Here is a 27,584-nt window from a genome sequence, read left to right on the forward strand (position 1 = left end):
CTTTGTGTGGTTCAGATAAGAATGAAGTTCATATGAAACCCACTCCTCTCACATCTTCTACGTTTGTATACTTTTTCTCATACACTTCAGTTGTGAAAAATAGTAAATCCCACCCCCTCTTCCTCCTTTTTACATTCATATATTCCTTTTAGCCTCACCTTCTTTCCTTTCTTAAAACCCTCAGAATAGAACCAATCCACCCCCAAGTCTTCTTTTTCTTACTTAATTCCGTCAATACCTTTTAAAGACATTAAAGTTCTGAAAGGAAGCTGTTTCTTCTCCCCATTAGAATTTTAGCACTTTATCATATAGCTCCTTCCATTTGCTCAAATCTACCTTTCTAGATTTTTCTGGACTCTTGTGCTCACATTTCAGAATTCCTACTCAGCTCTACTTTTTTCATCAGAAATACTTGAAAGCCTTCTATTTCATTGAGTCTCTTTTTTCCCCTGAAAATTTGTCCGATTTTTATATTCTCTTTTCTTTTAAATGGCTAGGCAGAATCAGTGTCTTCTTCTTGTTCAGGTGGTGGTTTGGGTAGAGCTACTGTCACGGGGAGGCCTTATACCTAGGCCCGAAGTCTCAAGACTATCCTGCTCACTTGTGTTCATCACAGTGAATATATGGGTTTGGTTGGGAGTAGGAATATTGAACAAGAGCACCAAGTATTAAGATTTTCTAGAGGCTAATTCATGAGATGTTATATCTAATATGTGTATAATAGAGGGGAAGAACATTATTTTCCTATGGATTAAGGTTGTAATTATTATGTAACATGCATTTTTTTTGAGATTTGGGGATTGGAGCAATTTAGAGAAAGCAACTAACTTTCAGTAACTAACTAGTCAGCCAACTTGCTCTGTATGTGATGTACCTCAATCATCAATTTGCTCAGATCGTGCCCTATGTCTTTTCTAGTTGGCTATTTTTACTTTGTGTCTTAGGTCAGTTTTTAGGAGGGGTCATGCTGAGGTAGAGGTAATAGGTTCAGGTTCCACTTGGGTTAGTTAAATTTTGCGCTGAGTCATGGCCACAGACTTCACCTCTGAACACAGTCCATTGTCTTGAATGAACAATAGAGGGATATATAGATCAAAATAAAAAAAAAAAATGAAAACACCTGTAATGCACATAGTGATCCTAGACTGGAAGCATTATCTTAGTAGTAAAAGGCTAACATGATGTTAAGAAAGGTGATAGAGACTACTGGAAATTTCTGAGGAAAAGAAAAGCTCTTTCTCTGGAGTGGTCTGAGTATAGTCCCATCTCAAGACACAGGGATGGATCCTTCAACCAGCCCAAGGACTTTATTCTCTCAATCACCAAGAGATACTCTTACTTGTATATAAATGACAAAGGGAAAAAGATGAAGTAGTTGAAGAACAATTATAATTTTCTAACATTTGCTTTTTCCAGCTCTCCTGCTTGAGTTCACATGAAGTAGGACTGACTGAAGTAGCCAACTTCTCCTGGTGCAATGTTTGAACTTACTCATAGAAAAGCAGACAGTTGGCTCAGACGTTTTTCAAATGGCTACTGTGGGGTACTAGGCTTCATTTTGACAGCATTCACATCAGATGATGGTGCCAGTAGATTATGAGCTCCTTGAGGACAAGGACTGTTTTGACTCTGTATCCTTGGCATGGTGCCTGGCACCTAGTAGGTGTTTAACAAATGCTTACTGACTGGGGGCAGCTAGGTGGCTCAGTGGATAGAGCACCAGCCCTGGATTCAGGAGGACCTGAGTTCAAATCTGGCCTGAGACACATAACACTTACTAGTTGTGTGACCCTGGGCAAGTCACTGAACCCCATTGCCTAGACAAAAAACAAAACAAAACAAAACAAATGCTTACTGACTAACTGTTGAAAGCTAGTAAAAAGCTGCCTGAGAGGTGAAACTTAAAGTAAACTATTAACCACAAAAGTGCACATTATTCTTTCTTTTGGCTTAGAACAGGACCAGAATATGACATTTCTATTTCATGTTGTGAAATAGTCATGACAAGAACTTGTGTTTCTCTAGGTCCAAGTGTCCTCAGTGCCCCAGTGGAGAGTACAGGGCTAAGGCTGGATCAGGGAAGCATTTAAAGAGCACATGTTCACAAGGACCTCCTGTCCCCCAGGACACTGAGGACAGGACACAGTAGCTAAAGTTGTTGTGCAAGCCAGTTGCAACAGCTGCTTCTGTAGGCTCTCCAACTTGTCCTGGCATCAGTTAAAGACATTCAGGAGATTCAAGAGATCCTGCTGGTGAAGGGAAAAGGGAAATAATTTTAAACCAACAGCCAGTTCCTTAACATATCCAGAGCTTCATTTTCTCATCTGTACTTATACAATAATCACATGCCTTTTCAATCTTAATTTTAAAAATTTTTAAAAATGTTAACTTGTTTAATCTTTTAGTCTTAATAATCTTAACAAAACTCTTTTCTCTTTCTCTTTACACAGTGGAGCTTCTAGCACCCAGAGCAGCTGACAGCCTCCAAGAACTGAACCAGGATACAGTAGGGACTCCCAGAGCTTTTACCATTGAAGGAATGAAGTTGGAGGTCCAGCCAAGACCAAAATCCACCAAGTCCTCTAAGCCCCATCCTGCAAAACCAAAAATTACTCAGAAATCATCAAAAATCAGGAATTATAACGTGAAAGACTAACCTAAATATGACAGTGCCCAGCTCTTCTCTTCTCCAATGACAGGATCTACTGGAATTTGTGGACAGCTCTATTGTTGGTGTGATTGGGATAGAGGAGCAAGGCAGGAAAGTAAGTTCTTAGATTCAAGAATAGAAACTTCTATGTTACACATTTTGTTGGAGATGGCTTAATTGGTGTTGCCTACAGAGTTAATTAAAATTAACAAGCATCTTAGCTTTTACAATAGTCTTGATGGTAGGTTGTGAGTTGTCCTATATGGCATAAATACTTATACAATGAATCAAAACTAAAGAATGTCATGAAAATCTCTTACTTCCTGGCTAACAGTAGCAAAAGTGACCTACTGTTACACTGGGGCTTGGCTCTCTGTTATCAGACCCATACAGTGACTGCTCTTCTGTTTCTAGGATATGTGGACAATGCCCAGCTCCACCTATATTCCTGTATGTATGATGGATATTTTTTTTTTTTAAGAAAACCTGGGGGCAGCTAGGTGGTGCAGTGGATAGAGCACCAGCCCTTAAGTCAAGAGGACCTGAGTTCAAATCTGGCCTCAGACCAAATAGTTAACATTTTACTAGCTGTGTGACCCTGGGCAAGTCACTTAACCCCAATTACCAAAAAAACCCAAAACAAAACAAAAAAAAACACCTGGTAAGAGAGCTGGAAGAGGATGTCTATCTGTAGTAGAAGTGTTTCTTGTGTATTTTCCCCTCACAGTGTTTAACCATTATTGTGATAGAGCTTCTCAGTGCCAACCTTGCAAGAGGAAGAGGGCCATATCCTTTGGACCCTACTCTTTCAGGACCCATACTCTCGTGGGACGCTTTGATAAGGAGATCTACAGAATGGTGTGACACTAGGAAAGCAGACATTTTCATACTAATCCAAAGTTATCCCCAGTCACCCTTTTGTTAGCCTCACAGATACTTCCTCTTAAATGAGGACACCCAGTGTCATTAATTCAAACTGGATCCCTTATTGCAGAAGGTGGAGTCCTTTCATGCTTTGAGATCCTACATCTCAAGAGGGGGGAACAAGCATTTCTGCTCCCAGGCATGAGCTCAGCCTTATTGCCACCATCTAGAAATGGGTCATGATAGAGTTATTTCTAAATAGTGGAGATCATTTCAGTGTGTTGCAGGCTGTGGACATATTGACTTAATTCTTTTTGTGGCACAACCTTACTATGGTTTTGAATTTCCAAAGGCCTACCTTAGATCTCATTAGCATTCTCCTTGTAAAGCAGGAACCATATGTGGCCAGGCACTTGTGTCATTCTCAACAGCCTTATCCACTTTATGGCACTAACCTAAGTGTTTTTTCCAACCAGGGCCAATATGAGTAGCCTTGGGATCCAGAGACAGAATGAGGGGGCCTAAGCCTTGCCTTCTTCCTACTGGCAAAAAGGTAATCCACTAGAGGTACAGAGTGAGGCATTTTCAGACCTAGCCAATGTGTTGATTTGTTTTGCTTGACCATACTTATCTGTTAGGGTATAAAGGGTGGGAATGGGAGGGGTGTAACTTAGTGAGTCGTGATAGAGATGCAAAAAAAAAAATAGCATCAACAAAATACTTAAAATACACAGAAGAAAAAAGTTGAGAAGGCAATACCATAGGTTAGGTTTATCACTACCTTGTAAACGTCCCTTTTTGTTCTTTGTAGGTTGAAATGTTTGTGTTGATGATTGCTAAGTTCATAATAAAAAGAAAATATTTAAAACCTATTCAGCTACTAATGCATGTTGTTTCCTGCCCCTTCTCATGCAACCAAAAGGTTCCTTTCACCAGCAATACATCTGTTAGAAGGGTCTTGCCACTTACCCACATGAAATTCACATGCAATGCCACTGTTACAAAAACAGCCAGTACTGGAGGTCAATACTGGCCCTGCCCCTCCTCCTCCCCCCATTTCTATTTTGTCTTTTTCCAGAACTCTCAACCTTTCCCTACTCCTAGTACAATACTAGCTTAGTTTAGTCAATGCAAAGCTACTCATTGTACCACCTGCACTCCTTCAGTACTTGTTGCTGTGGTTTATGGTCTCTCTAGATCTCAAATGGCCTCCTCCCACATCTCTGTCTGCTGAACCAACCCTTCTTTTCCTTCAAGATACAATTCAGGACCTACTTTCTAGATAAAACTTTCCCAGATTTCATGCTTTCCCCATCCCCAGCTCTAAGTGATTCCTTCCAGGATCTCTCGAAACAGTATTTTGCCCCTCCTGTGCATTTGTTTTATTAAAATTATTATCTCTTCCACTAGATTATAATCTCTTTAAGAGCAGAGACTGGTTTCATTTTTGTATTACTATAATCTACCATCTGCAGAGTATACACTAAATGGGCTATTGAATTTGACTTGAACAGCTAGATTTTCCTAAGGGCTTTGAGTTAACATTTATCATTTTCCTGTCAGTTTCCTTTCCTAGAAAATGTAGCTCACACACTGAACTAGGCAAGCAGCTCCCTAACCTTCTTCCCAGGAGATATATTGCCTCAGTCTATTCCTGCAGGATGCTGTAAATACCAGTGGTGCTACTGGTCTATGTAACTGCTTGCTATATAATGAATAATCAGAGAGAGAATTTTGGAGAGATATGAAAACAACATCCTTGTCTTCCTAGAATCCAGTATATCAGTGCTTCAGCTAAATTTGAATTGGCCAACAGGAAAAGGGAGAATAGGTTTAGAATTTGTCTCCTTGGCTTTATATCTGGTCATTTCAAAAAGTCCTTTATCCAGGAAAATAAAGAGTATGTTGCACTTCAGGGAACTATGGAAATCACTACTTAAGACTTATGTCTTCAAGAGGTTAAGGGAGCAGAATGAACTCCAAAAGTCAAGTTTTGCTCCAAAGGGTAGCAACATTTACCAAAAACAATGCCATCTCCTGAGGGAAGCGGCAAATGACATTGCCTCAAAAATCAGTAGAGAAAGAGGGAGACCTGATTTAAGAACTTCAGATTTCTAATGACCTCTGGATAGAAAATGAAAATTTCTTGAAATTAAGAGGAGATAGAACAAAGACCATTCAAGTGACAACCTGAGTGACTGGGGAGAGGAAACAAAGAAATGGCTGAAGTACTACAAATCAACCTTTCCTCTTAAGGAAATCAGTGCTGAACCACCTTTCAGGCCTTAGTTAAGTTCTGAGATAGCTCCTTTTCTGTTCTGATGGAGTTTGCAAATTCAACTACAAAGGAAAGGGAGGAGGGAAGACCAAAACAGTAAGATCCCACTACCATATTTCTTCCAGAAACCAAGCTTTTGAGGACTTGAAGGCTGACAGAACAAAGAACTATGAACGAGGGATTGGGAAGAAATCCTAAGAGTGTCAAGGAAAGAGAGCTGGTTTAATTGAGCTCATGCCACTACTCATTTCTTCTTGCCCTTAAATGTATACTTTCCCATCTAGTGTTTTTCTATGAAGCAGTTTCTTTTTCCTGGAATGCCTCTAAGCCCATTGTAACCGTCAAAATCCTATCCTTCTTCCAAGACTTGGTTAGCTCAAATGTCACCTCCCCTTCCTTCTCGGCCAGAAGTACTCTCTCCCCTCTCCCAAGCACACTTTACTTTTCTCATTTCACCTATTCCTTTCCACTATTGTGCCATAATTACTTTGTAAACATCCTAGGGCAGGGACTCCATCTCAACAAGATTTATAAAGCTTTATAAACGGAACTCCATACGTTTTCTTTCACCCGGCTACCAAAGAAGTTAAAATTAAGTGTCTCTCACTCGAGTTCTCCCTCGCACAGGTATCTGCTAACGTCGAAAACGGCAAATTTAATGTTCCCAAAGAGCCTTACCCCACCCTCAGAAAACCGAGCTGGCCAAAGCAACCAGTTAAATGGGTTTGCATTTATCCGGTGTCCTACCCAGTGGAAGGAGGAGAGGAAAAAGGCCGGAGGGCTAACTTTTGACTACTAGCACGCTTCAGAGGGAGTCCAAGACAGCCCCTTGGGGGGAGGCAGCAGGAACTCCCTTCGGCCTCAATCGAAGCCCTACGGACAGGTGGGGTCCGGCCAAAGGTGAACGAGACTGCAAAGCAAGGCGTGGAGGCAGACACACAGATTCCCCCACAGCAAAATGGGACCCAGAAGGGTCTTGGGGAAGAAAAACTGGCTCGATGCCCGAGGGCGAAGAGGGAGACATAGGGTTCAGCAGGCCGCACGCCCTCTTCCGGGGATTCAGGGAGCATGGACAGGGAGGGGGAGCGCCCCCCCTGGGGCGGAGGGCGAGGGGAGCGCGGAGCCCGCCCAGTCCTGCCCGTGAACTGCAGTAACCCCGGCGGGAGCGCACTCGGCAGGGGTGAATGACCGCAAATAAGCCACGGCGGCTTCCATGCGCGTCCACCTCCGCACGCGGGCCGGCGCCCAGCTCAGCGAGCAACCCCGCGGGCTCGCGCCTGGATCCCCCACCCACCCACGCAGTCAGCTCATCACCCTATCGCCTAGCAACACCTACACAGGCCCCGCCATTGGCCCGGCCTGGCAGGGGCGCGCACGCCCCTAGGCTCCAGATTGGCCGAGGCCGAGTGAATGAGCCGAGGGCGCCCGTCCAGCCCCAGTCACTCCGTTTCTCCCCTAAGCGGCGGCATGGGAACGTGTGCGCGCGGCGAGGCTAGGCCGAAGCGCCCCCACCCTTACCGCCACGCCACCTGTGCACCCCTTTCTGCCCTACACGAGCACCCGCTTTCCCATTCGTGGCTCCCTTCGGGGGCTAATTGTACACATGGCGCTCCGGGACCTGCCAGCGCCGTCTGCACACATGGCCCGCTTCCCCCCCACACACCCCACCCGGAATCACGCGCGCGGGAGTCCCGGACTCAGTCTGGAGGCGGGGGTGGGCAGGAGGACCCACACCAGAGACTGGGCGGAGGGCAAGCGGAGACCCCCCCCCTTCCCGACCCCGCCTCGGCCCTGGGAAGAGGGTTTGGGCCACCCGGGACAACTCAGCTAGCAGCCAGAGAGCCGCTGGGGGCGTGGGGGTGGGGTAAAACAGGGAAAGGGGGATGCCGAGGGTGGGGGAGGAGGAGGATGAGCCGCCGGGTCCCGCCCCTCCCCGCGCCGGGCCCCGCCCGAGGGGGCGCGCCTCCTCCCCTCCCCGGCGCCCCCTCCCCCTCCTCCGTCCAGGGTCCCCTCTCTGGGACTCGCGCCAGCCCCGCGCACAGGGATCACCCCACGGCCGGCTCCGGCAGCCGGGCCCGGCCGCTCATTGGCCTGCGTGAAAGAGCCAAACTGTCAGCCCATGTGGCGTGGCCACGGGAGGATGGCAGCTGTTTAAATAGAGTCGGGAGCTGGAGCTAGAGGGAGACAGAGAGAAAGGAAGCGGCCGCCGCAGCCTGAACAGCAGCAGCCGCCGCCGCCGCCGCCGCCGCCGCCGCAGCAGCCCCAGCAGCAGCAGCTCCACTCAGCCTCCCGCCCCAGGATCCCTCGGCCGGCATCCCTCGCTCGCCGCCGCCGCCGCCAGCATCAGCATCACCCCCGCGGCCTGACCGAGCCGGGTCCCGACCCCCACTCCCGTCACGCAGCCCCGCAGCTGGCCCAGGTAACAAGCAGACAAAAAAAGAAAAGAAAAAGCCGACAGCGTGCTTCACCCCTCCGCCCTGGGCCACCGAGAGCTGGGGAGCTGGGATGCACGAGAGGGGGGGGACCACGGAAGCTCCGCATCCGAGGTCAAGGCCAGAGCGATAAGAGCGCCGGGCGCTGGAGACCCTCGTGCTCTGGGCAGGGGCGGGGTTGGGGGGAGAACTATCTTGCCCCCCCATCAGGCTACCGAGGAGGCATGGCCTTGCTAGCCCAACCTCCCCCCCTCCATCCAGGACTTGGATCCAGGCCACCTGGTCCCCATCAGGGGCAGAGCAAAGTGGGCCGAGTTGAGGCCTTGCCCGAGAGAAGAAGGTGGGGGGTGCCGTAATAACCGGGTGTGCGCTTCCTCATTAAAGCTCATGCGGTTCTCCTCGCCTGTAACTACTACCGTGTGGATGCTGAAGGAGGAGCTTACCTGCCTCTGGAGCAGGAGGCTGTGGCTAAGATTCTGCCCAGACAGGGCTCTCTCTGCTTGTATTAGGAAATTTGGGGAGCCTGTAGAGTGAGGGGGAGACCGGATGTCACGCGCTTAGCTTTTCATCAAGCAGTATATACCTCGCCAAAGCAACTGGACTCAAATTGTTAACTCCTTTTAAATGCCCCCTGCTTGCTTCCCTTACCCCCCCCACCCCCACCCTTAGCTGCACTTTAACCTTTGCTGTGGAAGGAGCAGTTAGGCATCAAATTCCTAAGTTGACCCTAAACCTCCTTTCAGCTGATCAGGGGCCTGACCAAGGAACAGAAGGGAATCTGGTTTGAAACTCCACCTCACTGGCAGGGAATCCTCCCTGCTCAGGAAGGTAGGGGGAGGAGGAGGGGTGTAGATGAGCTCGAATGGGGGATGGGGGAAATGCAATGAGTAGGTGAGGTAATAGCAGAGGAGAGAGAAGGAGAGATGGGAATGGAGTGTGCTTGCTGCATTGTGCAGGTTCTACAAACAGCCATTTTGATCTCAGCCCTTGGAGATGGAGTTACACACGGGCTTGGCCAGGGCTGCAGCTACCAGTAGACCTGAAGATTAAAAAAAAAAAAATACTCTGTTCCTCTCTCTCTTCCTTCAGCCTCCTCCTCACCCTGCACATAATGCAGCCTCTGTGTGTATGGGAACTCGTGAAGGGGGGTACAGTCCCCTTCCTGTGAATAATGCCACTGGAAACTAAGTTCTCAGCCCTGTCTCTTTTTTGTGTGTGTGTGAGGCAGAAACTAGGACAAGCAAAGGGATTTTCTGCATGTTAGCCACCCAGACTTTGGTCTTGTTGGAGACGTTGGTTGCTGTGGGGAAAAATATTCTCCATATTTGGGAGCTATGTGGTCCCTTTACCTATAGAGCCTCACTTAGTCTGGCCTCTGGAGGTCTTCTCCCCAGGGAGGTGGTGGTTACAGTGGCCAGAGCATTGGACTAGAAGTCTGATGACCTGGGTTCCAGTCTTAACTGCCACTAGATAGCTGGGTAACTTTGGACAAGTAATTTCACCACATCAGGTATCACATTCCTACAGAACCTCTAAGGTTCTTTCTAGATCTGACCGTCAGTGACCTGGCAAGGAGAGGAAATGACTTTTCTCCTCATCTTGGGGAGTGGCTTTGCTGACAAGCTGCCTGTAGTATCCTCACTAAGGTCCTCTAGGAGAGAAAGCAAATAGAGAACAGAACAGGGAGTGCCAAGTGATGTGGGCAGCGTGGAAAAGGGCAGGAGAACTGCAACTACAGGACCTTGGAGGACCTTTTGTGTACCTTTGAGTGTATTTGCTGAGGATTTCAAAATTGAGGCCACTGAAGCTTACAGAGTACAAAAGTAAGCAAGACTACCCTACCTCTTTTCTCGAGCCCCTTTCCTTCAGAAGCCTCAGCCCAGGCTAAGTGCTGATAGCCACCTCTCCAGCATGGGAGAGGGAAAGACAGATCACCCAGTTAGGAGGCACAGAGAATGTGTGGAGAAACATGGACCCACAGCAAACAGCCTTGGAAGTTTGTTCCTGGGAAGCTTGGCCTTGGAAGGGCCCAGCCAAGCATTTCCTCCCAACCAGAACTCCGTGTGCATAGCAAGTAGGTAGAGAACAGAGGAACCGATTTCTGGAACGAGGCAAGCTGGTGCCTGGGAGTTCCACACCAGTCATATGGAGTGGATGAAAGACTGCTTATTCCACAAGATAGAGAAAGAGCTTTGAGCAGGAGGAAAAACTGCTCCCTCCCTCCCCTCAGTAGATCCTACCTGCCTCTGTCATTAGGAGAGAGAACTGAAACCTACCCTGTGTGAGAGTCCTGGGGAGATAGGAGGCTTTTCTCACTCTACTTAGAGAAGCCAAAGGATGGATTCCTCCTACAGGAAGGGTACTCCATGCTATTTAATCATTAGCTCTGCCGGTTTTCAGAGGGCTGATGGAGAACAATTCACCTGTGTCATCAGTTGCTCAAATTGTGAAAACGTAGCTGCCCCTGGTCTTGTCCTTGCTACCCAAGGTTCTGATCCCATGGCCCTCTAGGGTTTCCACTGCCTAGAACAATGGTTCTTAACCTGAGGTCCATGATCTTGCTTTAAAAAATATTTTGATAACTGTTTCTATGTAATTGGTCTCCTTTGTAATCCTGTGTATTTTGTTTTATACATTTAAAAAATATCATTCTGAGAAGGGGTCCCTAGACTTGACCTGACAGTCAAAGGGGTCCCTGGCGACTAAAAAGGTCATGAGCCCCTGGCCTAGAGAGTTCCTGGAACTCTCCATGTAATTACCTGGGACAGAAGAGTGTTTTCTACCATCTTCCTGAGCCTAGTCTGAATATCGGGACAGCAGTGGGCAGAAACAGCCTGATCAGTGGAAAAGTAGCCACTTCCTCCTCTCCTTCAGACCCCCTACCTCATACTCTACCCTAGGAGGTGAAAGAAGGCCTGGAGATAGATCCCAAGGAAAGCTTGACTGGAGAATGGAATTGTAGCAGGACTGACCCATGATTCCTTCCTGGATTTCTGAGGTGTATGTGTGCCAATTACAGGTCATTTTAGAAATGGGATAGTGGCTCTTCCTTCCTTCGTGCTCTAAGCCCCCTAAGGGCTGTTTCTCCCCTCAAGGCTTAGACATGTGGTTACAATCAGGCTCTGGGACCAACAACCACCAGTCACAGGATACTGAAATTACCTCCTTAAAGGAAGATAAGGAACAAGGCAATTGACCTTCTGTTTCCTTTGGATAATAAGGGACACCCAGGTGCCCATTCCATCCCCCTGCAAGATAGATATTAGAATGGAAAGAGATATAAAATTTGAGGACCCAGGGCTGGGACATCAGTTAACAAGCATTTAAGTGCCTACTATGTGCCCATCACTGTGCTAAGTTCTGAAGTCATACATTAGCTGGAAATGAATCCCACCACCACCTCTGATTTCCTTTAGCATTTATTGCCTCCACTTACACAGCATGTCCATCATTGAGCTTTTTTTATGTGTCTATCTTGCCCAGCTAGACTATCAATTCCTTAAGGAATTGATCTTGGGGAATCCTCATAACTCATTTCTGTGTCTCCCACAATGCCTTGTATATTGTAGACAAATGAATTGTGAGACCTCAGGATTGAGAACTAGAAGGGTCTTGAAAGGCCAGGTAATCTCATCTCCCTCATTTTACAGATGAAAAATTGAGGCCCAGAGAGAATGGAGCAAGCAGCTTTCCTAAGCTAGTTCATTTGATCTTGAAAGGGGCTAGGATTCAAACCCAGGCCTTGTGACTCCCAAATTTAGTGCTTGCTTTCCTCTGCCTGTGCCCTGCCCTCCATTGTTTACTGATAAATCTGTTGATTTGTCAATAATGAAAGAACCTCCTATCTCTGGCCTGCCTGGGGAGACTAGAACCAAGAGGGTCACTCTGGCTCGGGGGCAGCTGGTGGGGAGTGATCTGGTCTTAATGACCGTCCAGTCATGAACATCAGCCTCCCTTTTCCTCCAGAGCCTTGGCAATTGGCCAAAAGCCAGAGAGTTCACCTGAGGGAAAGTGGCCAAGCCCTATCCCTGGCCTTCTGTGCCCTCCTGGCAGAGGAAGAAGAAAGGGTAGGTGTGCTTTGCAGCCTGGAATCTCAGGCTCCCTCCAGGAGACTGGATTCTGGCCTAGTAGAATGAGCTGTGGATCCAGAGTCAAAGCACCTTAGTTTGGCTACTTGCTCTACCTGTACAACCTCAGGCAAATGTTTTCCTCATCTGTAAAATGAAGGCCTTGGGTTAAATGGCCTTCTAAGGTCCCTTGCAGCTTTTGAGCCTATGACCTGGGTTGGATTCCCTGCTCTGTTACTTAATAAGACAGTTGACCCCATCATCAGTTTCCTCATCTGTAAAACTCTAAGGATTTGGACCAGGTAATGTTCTAGTTCTGCATCAGTGATCTGGGTCTGGAGGCCTCAGGAGCCCCTGGAGAGATGGAGCCCCTGAGCTTCCAGGCCCTCAGCTAGGGAACTGGGAGGGGATCAGAGAAAGATCAGTGTTAGGGATGATTCCCTATCCTACCTCACAGCAAGGACTAAGGAAAAGGGGAAGCAACAGGCAATGCTGTTATTTCTCCTTAAAGTTTCCCTGGGACGCCGGAGCCATGGGGGAGTCCAGAAAGTCATTCTTTGTGCTTCCTCCCCAGGACCCTGCTCAGCTCAGCTCCTCCCCCAGAAGCAAAGAGATTTGACTTGGGCCTCTATCTCTGTTGATTTTCCTAGGTCTCTCTTCCCTATTGTTCTGGCTTTTTGCCAACATACCCTTCTTCTCTTCTTTCTTCATCTATTCAGACTTTCTCCCATCTTACTACCTTGAGTGTCTCCAGGTCTCAACTTCGCTCCAGTATTTGATTTCTGTATCTCCCTCCCTATCGCTTTCTTCCCCTGCCCCGTATTCCCACCATGGTTTGGCCTCCTTCACTCTCCTCACATTTCTAACATCCCTCACACCCCTCTATCTCCAATGCAGCTCTGATTTTTGCATGGATTAAGTTTTACTCTTTTAAAAAAAATTTTTTTTCCCCAAGTCAACCAGCATTTATTAAGTGCCCACCTAACAAGGTATCATGCTAAGTGCTTGGGACGCAAAGAAAGGCAAAAATCAATTCCTGCTCTCAAGGGGTTCACTCTCTAATGCTGTGAACAAATTGTGTACAAACAAAATGTAAGACTGTATAAATGGAAGATAATCTCAGAGGGAAGGCACTAAGATTAAGAAGAACTAGGAAAGAATTATTGCAAAAGGTTGGGCTTCAGTTGAGACTTGAAGCTAAAGACCCTGAAGACAAGAAGAGAAAGAGTTCCAGGCCTGGGGGACAGCCACTGAAAATGTTCAGAAATTGGAGATTGAATATCTAGCTTGAGGATCAGGAGCAGCAAAGAGGTCAGTGTCACTAGATTGCTGCATATGCGGAGGAGAGTAAAATATAAGAAGACTAGAAAGGTAGGAAGGGGCCAGGCCTTAAAAACCAGAGTCTTTTTATCTTTGAACCTGAAGGTAATCATTTTTTCTTTATACTCTTTTTTTTTTCCTTTTTGTTCAAGGCAGTCAGGGTTAAGTGACTTGCCCAGGGTCACACAGCTAGGAAGCGTCAAGCATCAGAGGCTGGAATTGAACTCAGGTCCTCCTGACTCCAGGTCCGGTGCTCTATCTACTGTGCCACCTAGCTGCCCCTATATTCTTTTTTTTTTTTTTTTCTGATGAGGTTCAAGGTTCTTGATGGGCAGACAACTCTTTACATGAATTTTGGAGGAAATTTAGGGCAGTCTGAAGTGATTTTATCTCCTTTCTCATGGTTATCTCCTTCCTCTCCTTGATTCTGCCCGTTTCTGGACTTAGTCATTCAGCCCTACCAATAAGCCCCGGCCTCTCCCTCTCAGCAATGCAGTAGGATCCCACGGGCAGCCAGCTGAAGCCAGGACTGGTTTCTCCCAGAGACATGAGCGTCCTCTTGGTGTCTTCAAGAGAGATCTCCCTTGGATCAGCCAGTGAAACATAGTGGAGGTGGTGGGTGGGAACTCTATATAACCAGTTCTTCAACTTGCTTTTTCTCTTCGTATGCTGGGACTCCATTGCTAGTTTTCGGCTTCTCCTTCCCCTCCTTACCCTACAGAGAAGAGCTGAAACATGGAGGAGGTGGTGATTGCAGGAATGGCGGGAAGGTTTCCCAAGTCAGAAAATCTTCAGGAGTTCTGGGATAACTTGATCGGAGGTGTGGATATGGTCACAGATGATGACAGACGGTGGAAGGCAGGTGAGTGCGTGCAATGAGCCTGGGCCTTGTGAGCAAGGAGGAGAAAGTGACTTGGGCTAGGGAGGGAAAAGCTTTGGCCTGGAAATAGGAATACCTGGATTCTGGCCAACTTCCATACCCACCTCCTTCTAATTAGCCACGTGACTTTAGGCCAGTCATTTCTCCCCTCTCTGAGGCTATCTTTCTTCATCTGTAAAATGTCATGGTTGAACTAGAACAGGTGTTCCTAACCTGGGGTCTGTGAATTTAGGGGAGTTTTTGTTTGTTTTTTTAATCATCAATAATCATATCAGTATGATTGACTTCCTTTGTAATCCTGTGTATTTATCTTAAGCATTTTAAAACATTCTGAAAATTGTCTTTACATGTAACTTGAAAAAATAAAATACTACTAAATTAGAAAATGAAATAAAAACATTCTGAGGAGGGGGCTGCAGGCTTGACCAGATTCCCAGAGGAGTCCATGGCACAAAAAATGTTACGAGCTCCTGAACTAGATGATGTCCAGTGACTCCCTCCCACCCTACCCTTCTTTCCTTTTTACTGTGACATGATCTCTCCTGAACCGGCATCTCTTTCAGCCTAGAAGTCTTTGGTGGTTATTGGTCAGTCCTGCTTCCTAACATTTTACAACAATCTTGGCAAGATAGTAGGTCGAAAGATAGTAGGTCTCCCCTTTTCCCAAGGATCTCTTCTGGTCATTCTGCTTCCTCTCCTGTAAAATGAGGGCTTTGTACTAAGTGATCTCTTCGGCCCATTCCAGCTCTCTGGTTCTGTGACTTTTCGCCCCAGGTGCCTCAGTCTTCCCTTCAGGGAATTTCATCTTCCTCTTCTTCTTCACTTCCCGCTCCACTGAGATGCTTATCTTGTAGTGGGGTTTGCATAGTAGTTTCCAGGAATGTCCTCCCCTTCCCCTAGGTCCACTCCAGAACTAGTCCTGAAGAGCTGAGTTCACAGTAGCTTCATTAGCTTTTCTTCTCAAATGTGCAGGCTATACATCCTTATTGTTTTGCTGCAGTGCCAACCTCCTCTGCCCAGCTTGCCTCCCAGTTGGAGGAATAGGAGGTACTTTGTTTAAATTAGGACCACAAGGTGGGTTAATTCCTCTGAGTTGGTCCTGAAAAACTATTTCTAGGATGTGGTACAGGGAAAGAAAAGCTCCTGTTGGAGTCTGGGGGGGGAAAGTTAATGAAGTGTTTTCGGGGGATGTCTCCAGGCCCTCCCTACATGGCTTCCTTGACCCAGCAGTGTACATGGACACTTCTGGCACCTTTATTCCCTCCCCTCAGTCACACAACCTGTCAGAGAAACACTCAGTATGAACCCCCTTCACGCCCAGCTTGGTTCTCTGGAGCTGTCCTACCTGACAGGCAGGATATGACTCACCAGAGCCAGTCTACAGGGCTCAGCCAACATCAGACTGGGCCGAGGGCTTCCCAGCTTAGGCATAGAGGTGCAGAATGCTGATGTGGCCCAATGTTCCCCCTAGCCTAGCCCACGGCAATGTCACTGTGCCAAAGCCGGGAGTCCTAATGGGACTGACTTTCATGATAGTGAGAGGGAGTGAGGAGAACCAGGCTGCCTACACATTAGATTTAGTGCTGCCTAGACCGCCCAGTCTCTCATTCTCTAGCTGCCCCACTCTCCCCCATGAAGCTTTCTCCTTGCTCTGTGATCACTGACTTCTCTGAATTCCTTGTAGCTTAGCTGAGACACCTGTTGGAACTGCACTTTTTCAATTCACCTATCTACTCTGACCTCTTTGAGGGTGAGGAATGTCATGGGTCTCAGGGTGGGTGATCAGTAATTCTTGGCTGAAGAGGAGGAAGAGAAGACTGCCTAGAGAGGAGAAATTTGTCTGCCTTGGGGCCAGACACTAGGAATGTTGCCTCTGTCTCCTTACAGGGCTCTATGGACTGCCTAAGAGATCAGGCAAACTAAAGGACCTGTCCAAGTTTGATGCTTCCTTCTTCGGGGTCCACCCCATACAGGCTCACACAATGGACCCCCAACTCCGTTTACTACTGGAAGTGACCTATGAAGCTATCGTGGATGGAGGTGAGTGGCAGTGTCCTGGTCAGTTAGGCTTGTGGGGCGGGGGGGGGGGGGGGGGAATCACTCAGCCCTGTTCAGGAACAGGGTCTCTCAATAGTCCCAAATGGTCTGGAATGGAGCTCCAGAGGAGGTGGTTCTCAGCCTTATGTGTAGTCAGAAGTGAGTGGGAAGGAACAGATACCTCTTCTGGAGGCTCCTAGGTAGGAGTGGTTAACTGATTTGTGCTTCTGAATTTTAGTCAGCCCTGGCTTAAGACTGGTGGGTGGACTGGGGTTGGGGGGGGTGATAGGATGGGGTTACTGTTTTTTAACCAGTTTGTCGCTGAGATGTCCTTGATATCTGATAACTTCCATTGTTTGCTTTCTCTTATCAGCCAGAATTTGATCAAGGGATAGAAGGAGGAGGTGGGGAAAGAAAAAATTCCTTGGTGGGACAATAGGTGTCACTAGGTTGAGAAATAATGGACTGGGGCTCTGGGATTTCCTCTGACCTAAGATGGAGGCTGAACTGGGGCTGAGACTCTCCTCAAATACCCTCGAGGTGATCTCTGTGGGGGGGAGGAACCAAACAGCCACCCACCCTATTGCCAGCTGAACATTCAAAGCCTAGAGCTGGCTGTTGAGGGGGTGGGCTGGGTGTATTTCACAGAGCAGATCAATGACCGAGATTTTTTCCAGCTCAATTAGCCCAGATCCTGCCCCCATTTTTCCTAGTCTCCCATCCCTCTCCCCCTCCCAAGGCTTTCACCTCCCACTCTCCAGCTCTGACTCCTAGAGCCAAGCCATAAGGAGGGCACACGTAAACCTTCAGGGACTGCAGATTCGGAAGACCACACAACCAGCAGCCACCCCAGGACTCCCTGCTGCTCGCTTGTCTGCTCAGCCATTGTCGCCTGGCTTCCTCCCACTCTCCTGGGCTGGGAAGTCCATTTCTCCTCTAGTCCACACATCTCTGTGGGGAATGTTCCACCTTCTTCCTCCATCAGTGCCAGGCCTTTCTGATAATGCTTCTTATTGCCATCACAGCTTCCATGCCCATTCTTCTGCCAGTGGGAGCTCTCTGGCAGCCTGGCTCTTCTCTGTATCACATTGCTGCAGGGGCCTTTCTCACTTGGAATAGATCAAGTGGCTGCAGGGCCCCTTCCCCACCTCCTTCACCTCTCTTCTCCTCCACCTTCTCCTTGCCCTGCCCCCTCTTCACTTCCTTTTCCCTGCATTCTCTGCCCTTTCCTTTTCTACTCTTTACTCACCCTCCCTGCCCAGCCCTCTTTTGGCAACTCTAAACCTTCCCTGCTTTTAATTTCTTACTATCTCTCCTGTTTCACACTATGCCTAATACTCCTTCCCCTCCTAACTCACTTCTAGAAAGTATCCCAATGCCTTTCCACACCCCCAGAATTTGGGCATCAAGGAAAAACTGCCTGATTAACTCTGCTCCTTTTTTAAGGGAGATAGGTCATCTGTGGCCAGAAAAAACACCAGGAGGCTGGGTTGGTCCAATTTTCTCTGTGCCTGAGTTTTTCTGTTGTGGGCCCTGGGTCCCTTGAATAGCCCAAGGGTTTCATTCCATTTAAATACTGGACCTGTGAGGAGTACTATAGATATTCCTTGTCTTTATTTGAAATCACTCCTCATTTCCTAGTCACAGACTCAGCATGTGGCTACTAATTTGGAATTGGGACCAGGTTCAAATCTTACCTTTGCCATTTACCACCTGTGTTTACTAGGTCAAGTCGCTTAAATTGCTAGGGCCTCAGTTTGTTCATCTGTAAAATTAATGTATTGGACAAAATGTTTTCTGAGATCTTTTCTAGCCCTAAATCTATAATCTAGTTGGCAAAAACTGGACCATCTAGTACTACTGTCTTATTTGGGAACAGGATGATGATGTGTAGTAGTTCCAGGCTTAGAATCAGAAAGACCTGAGTTCAGATCCTGCCTCAGACACTTACGAGCTGAGTAACTCTGAGCAAGTTACTTGACCTGTCTCAGACTCTGTTTCCTCATCTGAAAAATGAGGGGGCTGGACCTAATTGCCTATGAAAGCCCTTCTTATTTTCTATGGGTAGGGAACCCTGGGGAATTAGGAACCTCCTAACATTTGGGAATATCTTTCGATACTCTTAGCCAATTTTTGATGTGGAGGAAGTGGTCACGGTGCAAAAGGGAGGACGTCTGGCTTGTGTACCTGTGTGTGATGGACTAATGTCCAGTGGTCACTTGATGGGCTAAGCCCTAGAAGGTCACATGTGGCCTTGAGGCTGCAGGTTCCCCACCCCTGGGCTAGCCACCGGTTTTTTGTTTTGTTTGTTTGTTTTGGGTTTTTTTGTTTGTTTTTTCAGCCTAAGTCAAAATATAGGAGTGCTCCTTTCTGTATGAGCTGTCGTTCAGGGAACATAGTCATTTAGTCAGACACAGTGGCACAGGTTGTACCTTAATTGGGGTGTTAACAGTGAATGCTGTCTAGGCCATTAGCGGACCATTTGCATACAGGGCACAGCAGATTTGGGGGTAGAATGGGGAGGAGCTGTACTCCTAGCTAGTTCACTGGTAAAGAAGAGAAAACCTCCCAAGGATCTTTCCCTGCAGCCTCTCTGCCCCTGCCCTTGAGAGCCCCAGATGTAGTCGATGTCCATCTCTTCCTTGCATCTGTGGACACTTGACTTTTGTGTCCTTGGGTTACAGTATCTCAGCCGACCAGGCTGTTAACACTTGGGTGATCATTTGGTCAGTGATGTGTTTAATCTGTTTCCAGCCGAATAACTGGAGACAAGCGCATTCTTAGGGAGAGAGGGTCCCTCCCATCGATGCATCTCTCTGTTCTCCCAGCACCCACAGCTCAAATGAATGCATCTTTAAGTCTGATGCTGGAAACATATTTGACAATTTGTCCTTTGTCCCTCTTTGGTCCCAAGTTCTGTGGGCTTGAATCCTAGGTCTTATACAAATAGAGAAGTGTGAACCTGTCTTCCCTCTACCTCTCCTCTTCTCCTCATAGCCTGCTAATTCCCAATATCCTTCTGGATTTCTGAAGAGGAAAAAAAATCCCTAAACTCTTTCCAAGCTATTTCACATTTTCTTCTTCCCTTCTACCCATCCCTCCTGTCTTATTAGGAAGAATGTTTTCTTGGCCCTGTGGTTTTTTTTCCCGGTCTAACATGGGCTCCGAAAATCACAATTTCAGCTAAGTTCTGCCGTAGGACTAGAGAGGGTCCAGCCAAAAGTAAGGGTCCTCCAAGGTAGAGGGGAAAAAACTGCCCCTGATGCCAAGGCAGCTTCATGTCTCCTAGGCTGCTAGGGTGAGAGGCATTCTCTGAATGTGCACACCCCAAACACTGAGAGTTTTGCTTCCCTGGCAGGCATCAACCCAATTGCACTTCGAGGGACCAACACCGGTGTATGGGTGGGTGTGAGTGGGTCAGAGGCCTCCGAGGCCCTGAGCAGAGACCCGGAGACACTCGTGGGCTACAGCATGATTGGCTGCCAGCGGGCCATGATGGCTAATCGGCTGTCCTACTTCTTTGACCTAAAAGGTGGGTGAGGGGGTCATGGGACCCAGCGTGACAAACACTGATTCTCTGTGACTTCCAACCATTCCCTTTCCCCCCACACACACTCTGGGCCTCTGTCTTCCCAGTTATAGGGAAAAGAAAGATGCCTCCTTTCTTCTTTTCCCACTTTCCTAGAAAAGATAATGGGCAGCCAGATGGTATAGTAAATAGAACTCTGGGTCTGGAATCAGAAAGATTCATCTTCCTGAGTTCAAATCTGGCCTCAAACACTTACTAGCTGTGTGACCCTGGGCAAGTCACTTAGTCCTGTTTGCCTCTGTTTCCCTATGTATAAAATGAACGAGAGAAGGAAATGGCAAACTAATCCAGTATCTTTGCCAAGAAAACCCCAAATGGAGTTACACAGAGCCAGACATGACTGAAAAATGACTGAACAAAAGCATGATAGTGAGAGTAGAAAGAGCATAGGATTAGAGTAAGGGGCCTTGACTCTGCTCCTTACATTGGTATCATATTGGTCTAGGCCTCACTTAAGTCATCTGTAAAAGGACCTTCAAGGTTTCATCCAGTTCCAGATCTTTGATCCTATAAATGACTTATTAGGAAGCCCCTGGGGCTCTTCTGAGGTCCTTAAGGTCTTAAGTTCTAGGATTCTCTGGGGCTCAGTATATCAGTAAATTGTGTGATGATGCTGATAATGGACCCTGTGGGCACTGGGCAGGGTTGGGGCTGCTTAGAGTCCATAGTCTAGCCCCTGCTTCTTTCTAGACACAAATCTTTATGGAGGTCCCCACGACCCCTGTGTTGTCCAGTTGTCTCTTCCTCAGCCAAGTTGGAGACAGAGACTTCCCGACTCTCTCCCCCTCCTCTACATCCCCACTTCCTGATCCTATCACTTGTGCTCTTGTTTGCAGGACCAAGTATTGCCGTGGACACTGCATGTTCCTCCAGCCTTGTAGCTATGCATAGTGCGTTCCAGGCCGTCGCTTCCGGGGAATGTTGTGCTGCCATTGTAGGGGGCATTAATGTCCTGCTCAAGCCCAACACCTCACTCCAGTTCATGAAGCTGGGCATGCTTAGTCCTGAGGGGACCTGCAAGGCCTACGATGCTTCAGGTAATGAGGGAGGGGCTTACCAGCAGCCTTGTGTCAGGAGCCTTCCACGGAGATGGCGCAGGATAGCAGTAACAGCAATAGCAAACAAATATGTCTCTGCTGTACCCTAGCTAGCCCCACTTTCTAGTCATGCTTTCAGAAGAGGCAATATAGTACATAATGGAAAGTTCACTGGATGTGCAATATGGAGAGACCTGTGTTCAGATTCTGCCACTGACTAGCTGTGTGGCCCAGCTCAGGTCATTTCTCTTTAAAATGGAGAGAATAAAAACACACCTTACAGTGTTCTGGTGAGAATCAAATGAGATGATAAACGTAAAGGACTTCATAGACTCTGAGACCCCATAGGGACATCATCTCTTATTATTCTTAAGGACTCAGGCAGTGTGCTTTAGCGGAATGGGCCAAAGCCACACTGGCTGTCTCTGATCTGCCACCAACTTTCTGTAATGTAGTAAACTGCTCTCTAGGCCTCAGTTTCCTCATCTGTAAAATGAGAGGATTAGATTAAAATATCTCTGAGGGCCCATGGAATATGAAAATTCTCCCATCATTTATTTCAATAAGTCTGGCCCAGTAAAAGACTGGCTGATGATCTGGCCTTATGGGAATTTTCCCAGCTAGCCAGGAGGGGCAGTTCAACATGGGCTAACACCAAGTCTTTCTGAGCCTCAGTTTCCCCAATTCTTTAAGATGAGGGAGTTGAACCAAATGCTCTGCAAGGTGTCTTCCTGCTCTAGCATTCAGGGTGCTGTGACTTCAACCACTGGCTTCTTCCTCCCAGCCTTTACTCTTAGCCTGGTCCAGCTACTCAGTGGCTGAGTTCTCACTGAGACACCTGTGGGGGCAATTTGAGGAGTGACATCTGTTTCTTAGATGCAGAAACTGACACTGAGCCATGTCCTCAAGAGGGCAGGGGTAGGAGCCTAAAGCTAACCTTTTCTTTGGTTTATGTTGAAGGGCAAATATGAAGTCCTAAGAGAATCTTGTCTTTTCCCTCAGGGAATGGGTATTGCCGGTCTGAGGCTGTGGTGGCCATCCTAATGCTGAAGAAATCCATGGCAAAGAGGGTTTATGCCACAGTATTGAATGCAGGCACCAATACAGATGGCTATAAGGAGCAAGGTGGGTCATGAGGTCAGGGGTTGGGTTACCAGGGTCACCGGGCGAGAACTAGCAACAGCAGATGGAGCGTGTCTTGGGTGCTGTTATTTGGGCCTTGTTCTGCCCTCCTAGTACAGCCTCTTTGGAGGCCAAGAAGACTTTAGCCCCAACTAGTGCCATGGGAAGCCACACCACTCACCTGATCAGCAAGTATTTACTAAGCACATACTATGTGCCAGGCACTCTACCAGGGGCTGGGCATACAAAGACAGTCCCTGCCTTTTGAGGAGCTTAAAACCTAGCCAAAGGAAACAACACACAGAAATGTAGGTATATACAAGAAAGACAGATGGTCATTTATTGAGGGGAGGGAGGCTTGGACTGGCAGCTCTGGAAATCAGGAAAGATTGCATGTAGAAAATGGCATTTGAGTTGAACTTTCAAGGAAAATAAGAATTCTGAAAGGCAGAAGTGAAGGGGGAATGTACTCGAGGTATGGAGGTGGGAGATAGTGTGGATATATGAGGAATAGTGTGGATGAAGGGGAATGTTGCATAATGAGTCAAGAAAGGAAGAAATGGCCAGGTTGTAAAGGGCTTTAAATACCAAACTGAGCAGCAGGTTATATTGGATCCTAGAAGTAACAGGGAGCCTCTGGAATTTACTGAGTAGTGTTGTAGTCAAACCTCCAAAAGTCACTTTAGCAGCTGATTGCAGTAGTGACTTGGGGAAGGGAGGCCAATTAGAAAGGTGTCCAAGGAAGATTTGATGAGAGTCTGAACCAGATTAGTGATTTTGCAAGTAGAAAGGAAAGGATGAGTTGTCTAAGCTGTTTTGGAATTATCAATGGGAAGATTTGGCAACCGAGGGGATACATGGAATGAGTGAGGGCAAAGATTAGAGGCTGACATCAGTGTGGAACACTCATGTGACCAGAAGGATAGAGAAAGGGGAGTCTGAAAGGGGGTGAGTTTGGAAAGACAGTGAGTTCTGTTTTGAACATATTTAGTTTGAAATGCCAGTGGGGCGTCTTGTTTTAAATGTCCACTGAGCAGTTGGTGGTGAGGGGCTAGAGCTCAAGAGAGAGGCTAGGGCTGGATCTGGGAGACATCCAGGTAGAGGTGATAATTGGACCCATGGGAGTTGATGAAGTCACCAACAGAGAGTAGAGAGAGGAAAGAGAATAGGGCCCGGGGGGCAACTAGGTGGCTCAATGGAAAGAGCACCGGCCCTGGAGTTAGGAGGACCTGAGTTCAAATCCGGCCTCAGACACATGATACTCACCAGCTGTGTGACCCTGGGCAAGTCACTTAATCCCGAGAGAGACAGAATAGGACAGAGCTTTGGGATCCATTCACATTTAGAGGGTGTTGTTAGAGGTTTCATGGATGGTATCTAGCAAAAGAGACTGGTAGGGGGCAGCTAGGTGGCGCAGTGGATAGAGCACTGGCCCTGGATTCAGAAGGACCTGAGTTCAAATCTGGCCTCAGACACATAACACTTACTAGCTGTGTGACCCTGGGCAAGTCACTCAACCCCCATTGCCCAACCAAAAAAAAAGAGAGAGACTGGTGGTCAGACAGATAGAAGAAGGACTAGGAGAGAGCAGTGTCACCAAAATTCAGGGAGGATAGTGTCCAGGAGAAGGTAGTCCATGTTGTCAGATGGTGTGGATAGGTTTAAGAAACAGGAAGTCTGAAAAAAGGCCATCACTAATTTGGCAATTAAGAGATTATCGGTAACTTTGGAGAAAGCTACATCCCTGGAAAGCAGCATTTTGAACCCGTGGCATCTGAAGGTCCCAAGTTAGGAGAAATTGACAAAGAGACTGTACCAGGTGCTGAGTTACCTTCAGTGTTTGGCCGGCCTTCAGAGAAGAGAGGCGCTTGGCTTGGCAGGGGGAGCATCAGAACATGGCATGGCAGCAAAGGAGCTGAAATACCGTCTGAAAGACCTCGCTAGTAGATGGCTTATGGGGATGAAACCACCAGTGGGCAAAGTTTATGGGGCTGTCAGGACCTTGAAAATGGCATTTTCTTGCAGGTGTGACTTTCCCCTCTGGAGAGATACAGGAACAGCTCATGCGATCTCTGTACAAGGATTCTGGAGTCTCCCCAGAATCACTGGAATATGTTGAAACCCATGGCACTGGCACCAAGGTGAGATGGTGGTTTCCCTTCCCCACCCCACCCCCTTCTTCCTATACCTCCTCACCCATCTCAGCCAGGGTTATGCAGATGTTTTCCCAGCCCGGTAGAAAGTAGCCCTCAAGGTGAGCTAGGCCTTGGGACTCATGGTCTGTTTCTCTTCTGTTCCCCCAGGTTGGGGATCCTCAAGAACTGAATGGCATCATCCGGGCTCTGTGCCAGTCTCGCTGTGAGCCACTGCTAATAGGATCCACAAAATCAAATATGGGTCATCCAGAACCTGCCTCAGGGCTGGCAGCCTTGTCCAAGGTAACCAATGTAGAAAGCTGTATGGTCCTGCCCAGACTAGCTTGTTAGGATCTTATCTCCATTCTGTAAGTAGAAGAAGGAGCCCTTGTCCCCCTAAGCTTTGGACAGGTTGGGGTTGGGGTTAAGATAGATTTTCTCTTTATGCCCAAGTATACAACCTTCTTGGGAAAGTGACTGGGGGGAAATGGTCATCTGGCCTAAGGGGGAGGTATGTGTCTTCCATGGTGCCAAACCAAATGTCTCAGTGAGTGTGGTGGTTACCCTTTCCCAATTTCAGCCTGCAGAGTGGTCTCTCCACTTATGAGCGCCCTTAAATTTTGCTGTTGCAAATTGGATTTAATTGGGAAGCAGGCATGGGAAAGAGTACGTAATAGGAGTTGTGGAAACAAGAGTGGGGGAAGCTCTAACCTCTGAATCAGAAGACTTTTACCCTGAATTCCCTGTGGGCAATTAAAAGGGGGGAAGTATACTAGGTATTTGCTAAAGTTCCTTCCAGCTATAAAATTCTGAGATTCAATCCATTTCCATTACCTCCTTTATAAAATGAAGGAGTTAGACAAGGTAACTAACCTCCAGGATCCCTTCCAGCCCAAATGTTTTTTGATTCTTTGACTAGTTAGTGAGCCTCATGGGAGTTGGGAAACAGGCGACTTGGCCCCAGAATGGGATTGCCACCTCTGCCTGGCTTGGCTGGTTTGACTAGGTGTGGTTGATTGATTGGGCTTGACTCTGGGGGAGGAGGCAGCCATGGGCTGGCTGAATGATTGTTCTCTTGCTGTCCTGTGTAGGAGGTGGATATTCTGGACAAGTACCTTCTCTTCCCTGAAGCCTTCTGCTCCCCAACCCCCCCCATTGGAAATCTCCTCCCGCAGTCTTATGTTGCTGTTTCTTACCTGCCCTCCTATCTCCAGCCTGAATTCTAGGGTCACTGCTTGTACTCCTGGGGATGGTGTCATGTAGGGGGGCCCTAGTACAGGAAAGTGGGGTTGGGGAGGCAGGGCTGGAAACCTACTTTACTTGAATCAGTCAATCCAATCAAATGGACAAGCTATTATTAAGGGTTTACCACTTGACAAGCTCTGTGACTATCATGGGATACAAAGACAAGAGAGACATCCCCTCCCTCAGGAAGCTTATATGCTAATGGGGGAGATAGTGAGCCTGTATACAGGAATACAAAGGAGATATACGTAGCTCTTCTGCTGGGTCTTGAAGAAATCCAAGAATTCCTGGTTGTGAGATAAGAGGGCACTCCAGGAATGGGGTACAACCAGTGCAAATGCACAGACTGGAGACAAAGTCCTGTATATCAGGAATTTAGAGATGGTGGTTCCTCCAGCATAGCTGGAGGGCTTAATATGTAAAAGGGTTAATGTATGCATTAGCTGTAAGGCTGGTAAGGTAAGATTAGACTAGGCCAGGAAAGAGCTTTAAACGCTAAGGGAAGGGCAACAGTGGGTCAAGGATGCAGGTTATATTTTATTCTAGAAGTAAAAGGGCACTATTAGAATTTATTGAGTAGGACAGTGACGTCATCAGTCCTGTGATTTAGGAATCTTCACCTGTGTGGAGATTGGATTGGAGTAAGGAAACAGTTGAGACAGGGAGACTAATTAGGACGATATTGCAGTAAGCTAGGCAAGAGGTGATAAGTGTGATGGCAGTGAACGGGGAGAGAAGGAAACATGCAGGAGATGTGAGAGGGAAGCAAGAAAACAAGTGGTTGGTTGTCTATGTAGGGTAAGGAGAGTGAATGAGAGTGAGGAGGTAAAGACAATACCAAGATAGTGAACCTGAGTTACTGGAGAGATGGTAGAACCCTAGGCAGAGATAAAGAAGTTCAGGAGGGGCCAAGTTTGAGGGGAAAGATAATGAGTTCTGTTTAGGTCATACTGAGTCTGAGATGCTTATAGGACATCTGTGTGGAGATGGAAAGGTTTGGGGGAAAAGATAATGAGTTCTGCTTTGTATGTACTAAATTTGAAACTCATATAATATCCAGGTTGAAATGTTCATTAGGCAGGTGCAGGACTGGAGCTCTGGAGAAAGACTAGAGTTCTAGAAATATAGATCTGATAGTTTTCTGCATAGATCAGTAAACTCATAAGAGCTGATGAGGTCACCAAGGGAAAGAGTTGTGGGGACCAGGACAGAGCCTTGGAGTATGGCATGGATGGTGATCCAATAAAGGAGGCTGAGAAGTGGCGGTCAGAGAGGTAGGAAGAGAACAGAGAGACAGAAGTATCACAAAACTCACAGTCCAGGAATGTCCAAGGGTCAACAGTGTTCAGTCCTGTAGAAAGATCAAGAAGGATGACTATTGAGATGACTATTGAATGTGGCAGTTATGGGATCATTGGTAATCTCCATGGTGAAGCATATTTTAATGCTGTTGTCTACCAACAGTCCCTCTGTCTCCCTCCACTCTCAGGCCATGTTATATATATATTTTTAAAAGGAACCTCAAGGAGTACTTTTGTGCCCATAGGATCCTCATATGGATGAAAAAGATGACCACCAATCCGATCTATCATTACCATACTCTGGGTGCCAATTTCTTTAGTTCTAAATCAAGGGGATAGAATGGTTTTCTAGGTGCCTTCCAGATCTAACCTTCTAAGACTTAGAAAGTAGGGCCTAAGAGCCAGGCATGGTTCACAGACAAATTGGAGTTCCTGTTTGGCCAGATAATAGCTACCTTCCCCCGGGATGTAGAACTGTAGAATGTTAGTCCCATTAGAGAGTCGTAAGCCATCTCCCAGGCCCCATGTTACTGAATGTAAAGCAGGGAAGATTTCCCAGGGTGCCATCCTTTAAAGCTTCATTAGTGGTAGCAGGAGTGGGTGGGATGGAATTCATTCAGTAGTTCC

The 27,584-nt window shown here is 47.3% G+C and overlaps 2 protein-coding genes across 3 annotated transcripts in view; both read left to right on the forward strand.

Annotated features, from left to right (window-relative positions):
• The window catches only part of LOC114050733 (coiled-coil domain-containing protein 57-like), a 195,991-nt gene extending 192,836 nt beyond the window's left edge, over positions 1-3,155 (forward strand). For both annotated transcript variants that reach the window (XM_027872596.1, XM_027872597.1), the window contains one exon: positions 2,451-3,155. In XM_027872596.1, coding sequence (XP_027728397.1) covers positions 2,451-2,656 — 206 coding nt within the window. In that variant the 3' untranslated portion in view covers positions 2,657-3,155. The remainder of the gene's footprint in view (positions 1-2,450) is intronic.
• Positions 3,156-8,127: 4,972 nt separating this feature from the next.
• Positions 8,128-27,584, forward strand: part of FASN (fatty acid synthase) — a 58,725-nt gene continuing 39,268 nt past the window's right edge. The window contains exons 1-8 of the mRNA XM_027872997.1: positions 8,128-8,211; positions 14,333-14,473; positions 16,379-16,531; positions 19,887-20,060; positions 20,954-21,154; positions 22,157-22,279; positions 24,302-24,417; positions 24,580-24,714. Coding sequence (XP_027728798.1) covers positions 14,347-14,473; positions 16,379-16,531; positions 19,887-20,060; positions 20,954-21,154; positions 22,157-22,279; positions 24,302-24,417; positions 24,580-24,714 — 1,029 coding nt within the window. The 5' untranslated portion in view covers positions 8,128-8,211; positions 14,333-14,346. The remainder of the gene's footprint in view (positions 8,212-14,332; positions 14,474-16,378; positions 16,532-19,886; positions 20,061-20,953; positions 21,155-22,156; positions 22,280-24,301; positions 24,418-24,579; positions 24,715-27,584) is intronic.

Source organism: Vombatus ursinus, unplaced genomic scaffold (genome assembly GCF_900497805.2).
Source record: "Vombatus ursinus unplaced genomic scaffold, bare-nosed wombat genome assembly UNPS02014801.1, whole genome shotgun sequence".
In the NCBI taxonomy this organism is placed as follows: Eukaryota; Metazoa; Chordata; class Mammalia; order Diprotodontia; family Vombatidae; genus Vombatus; species Vombatus ursinus.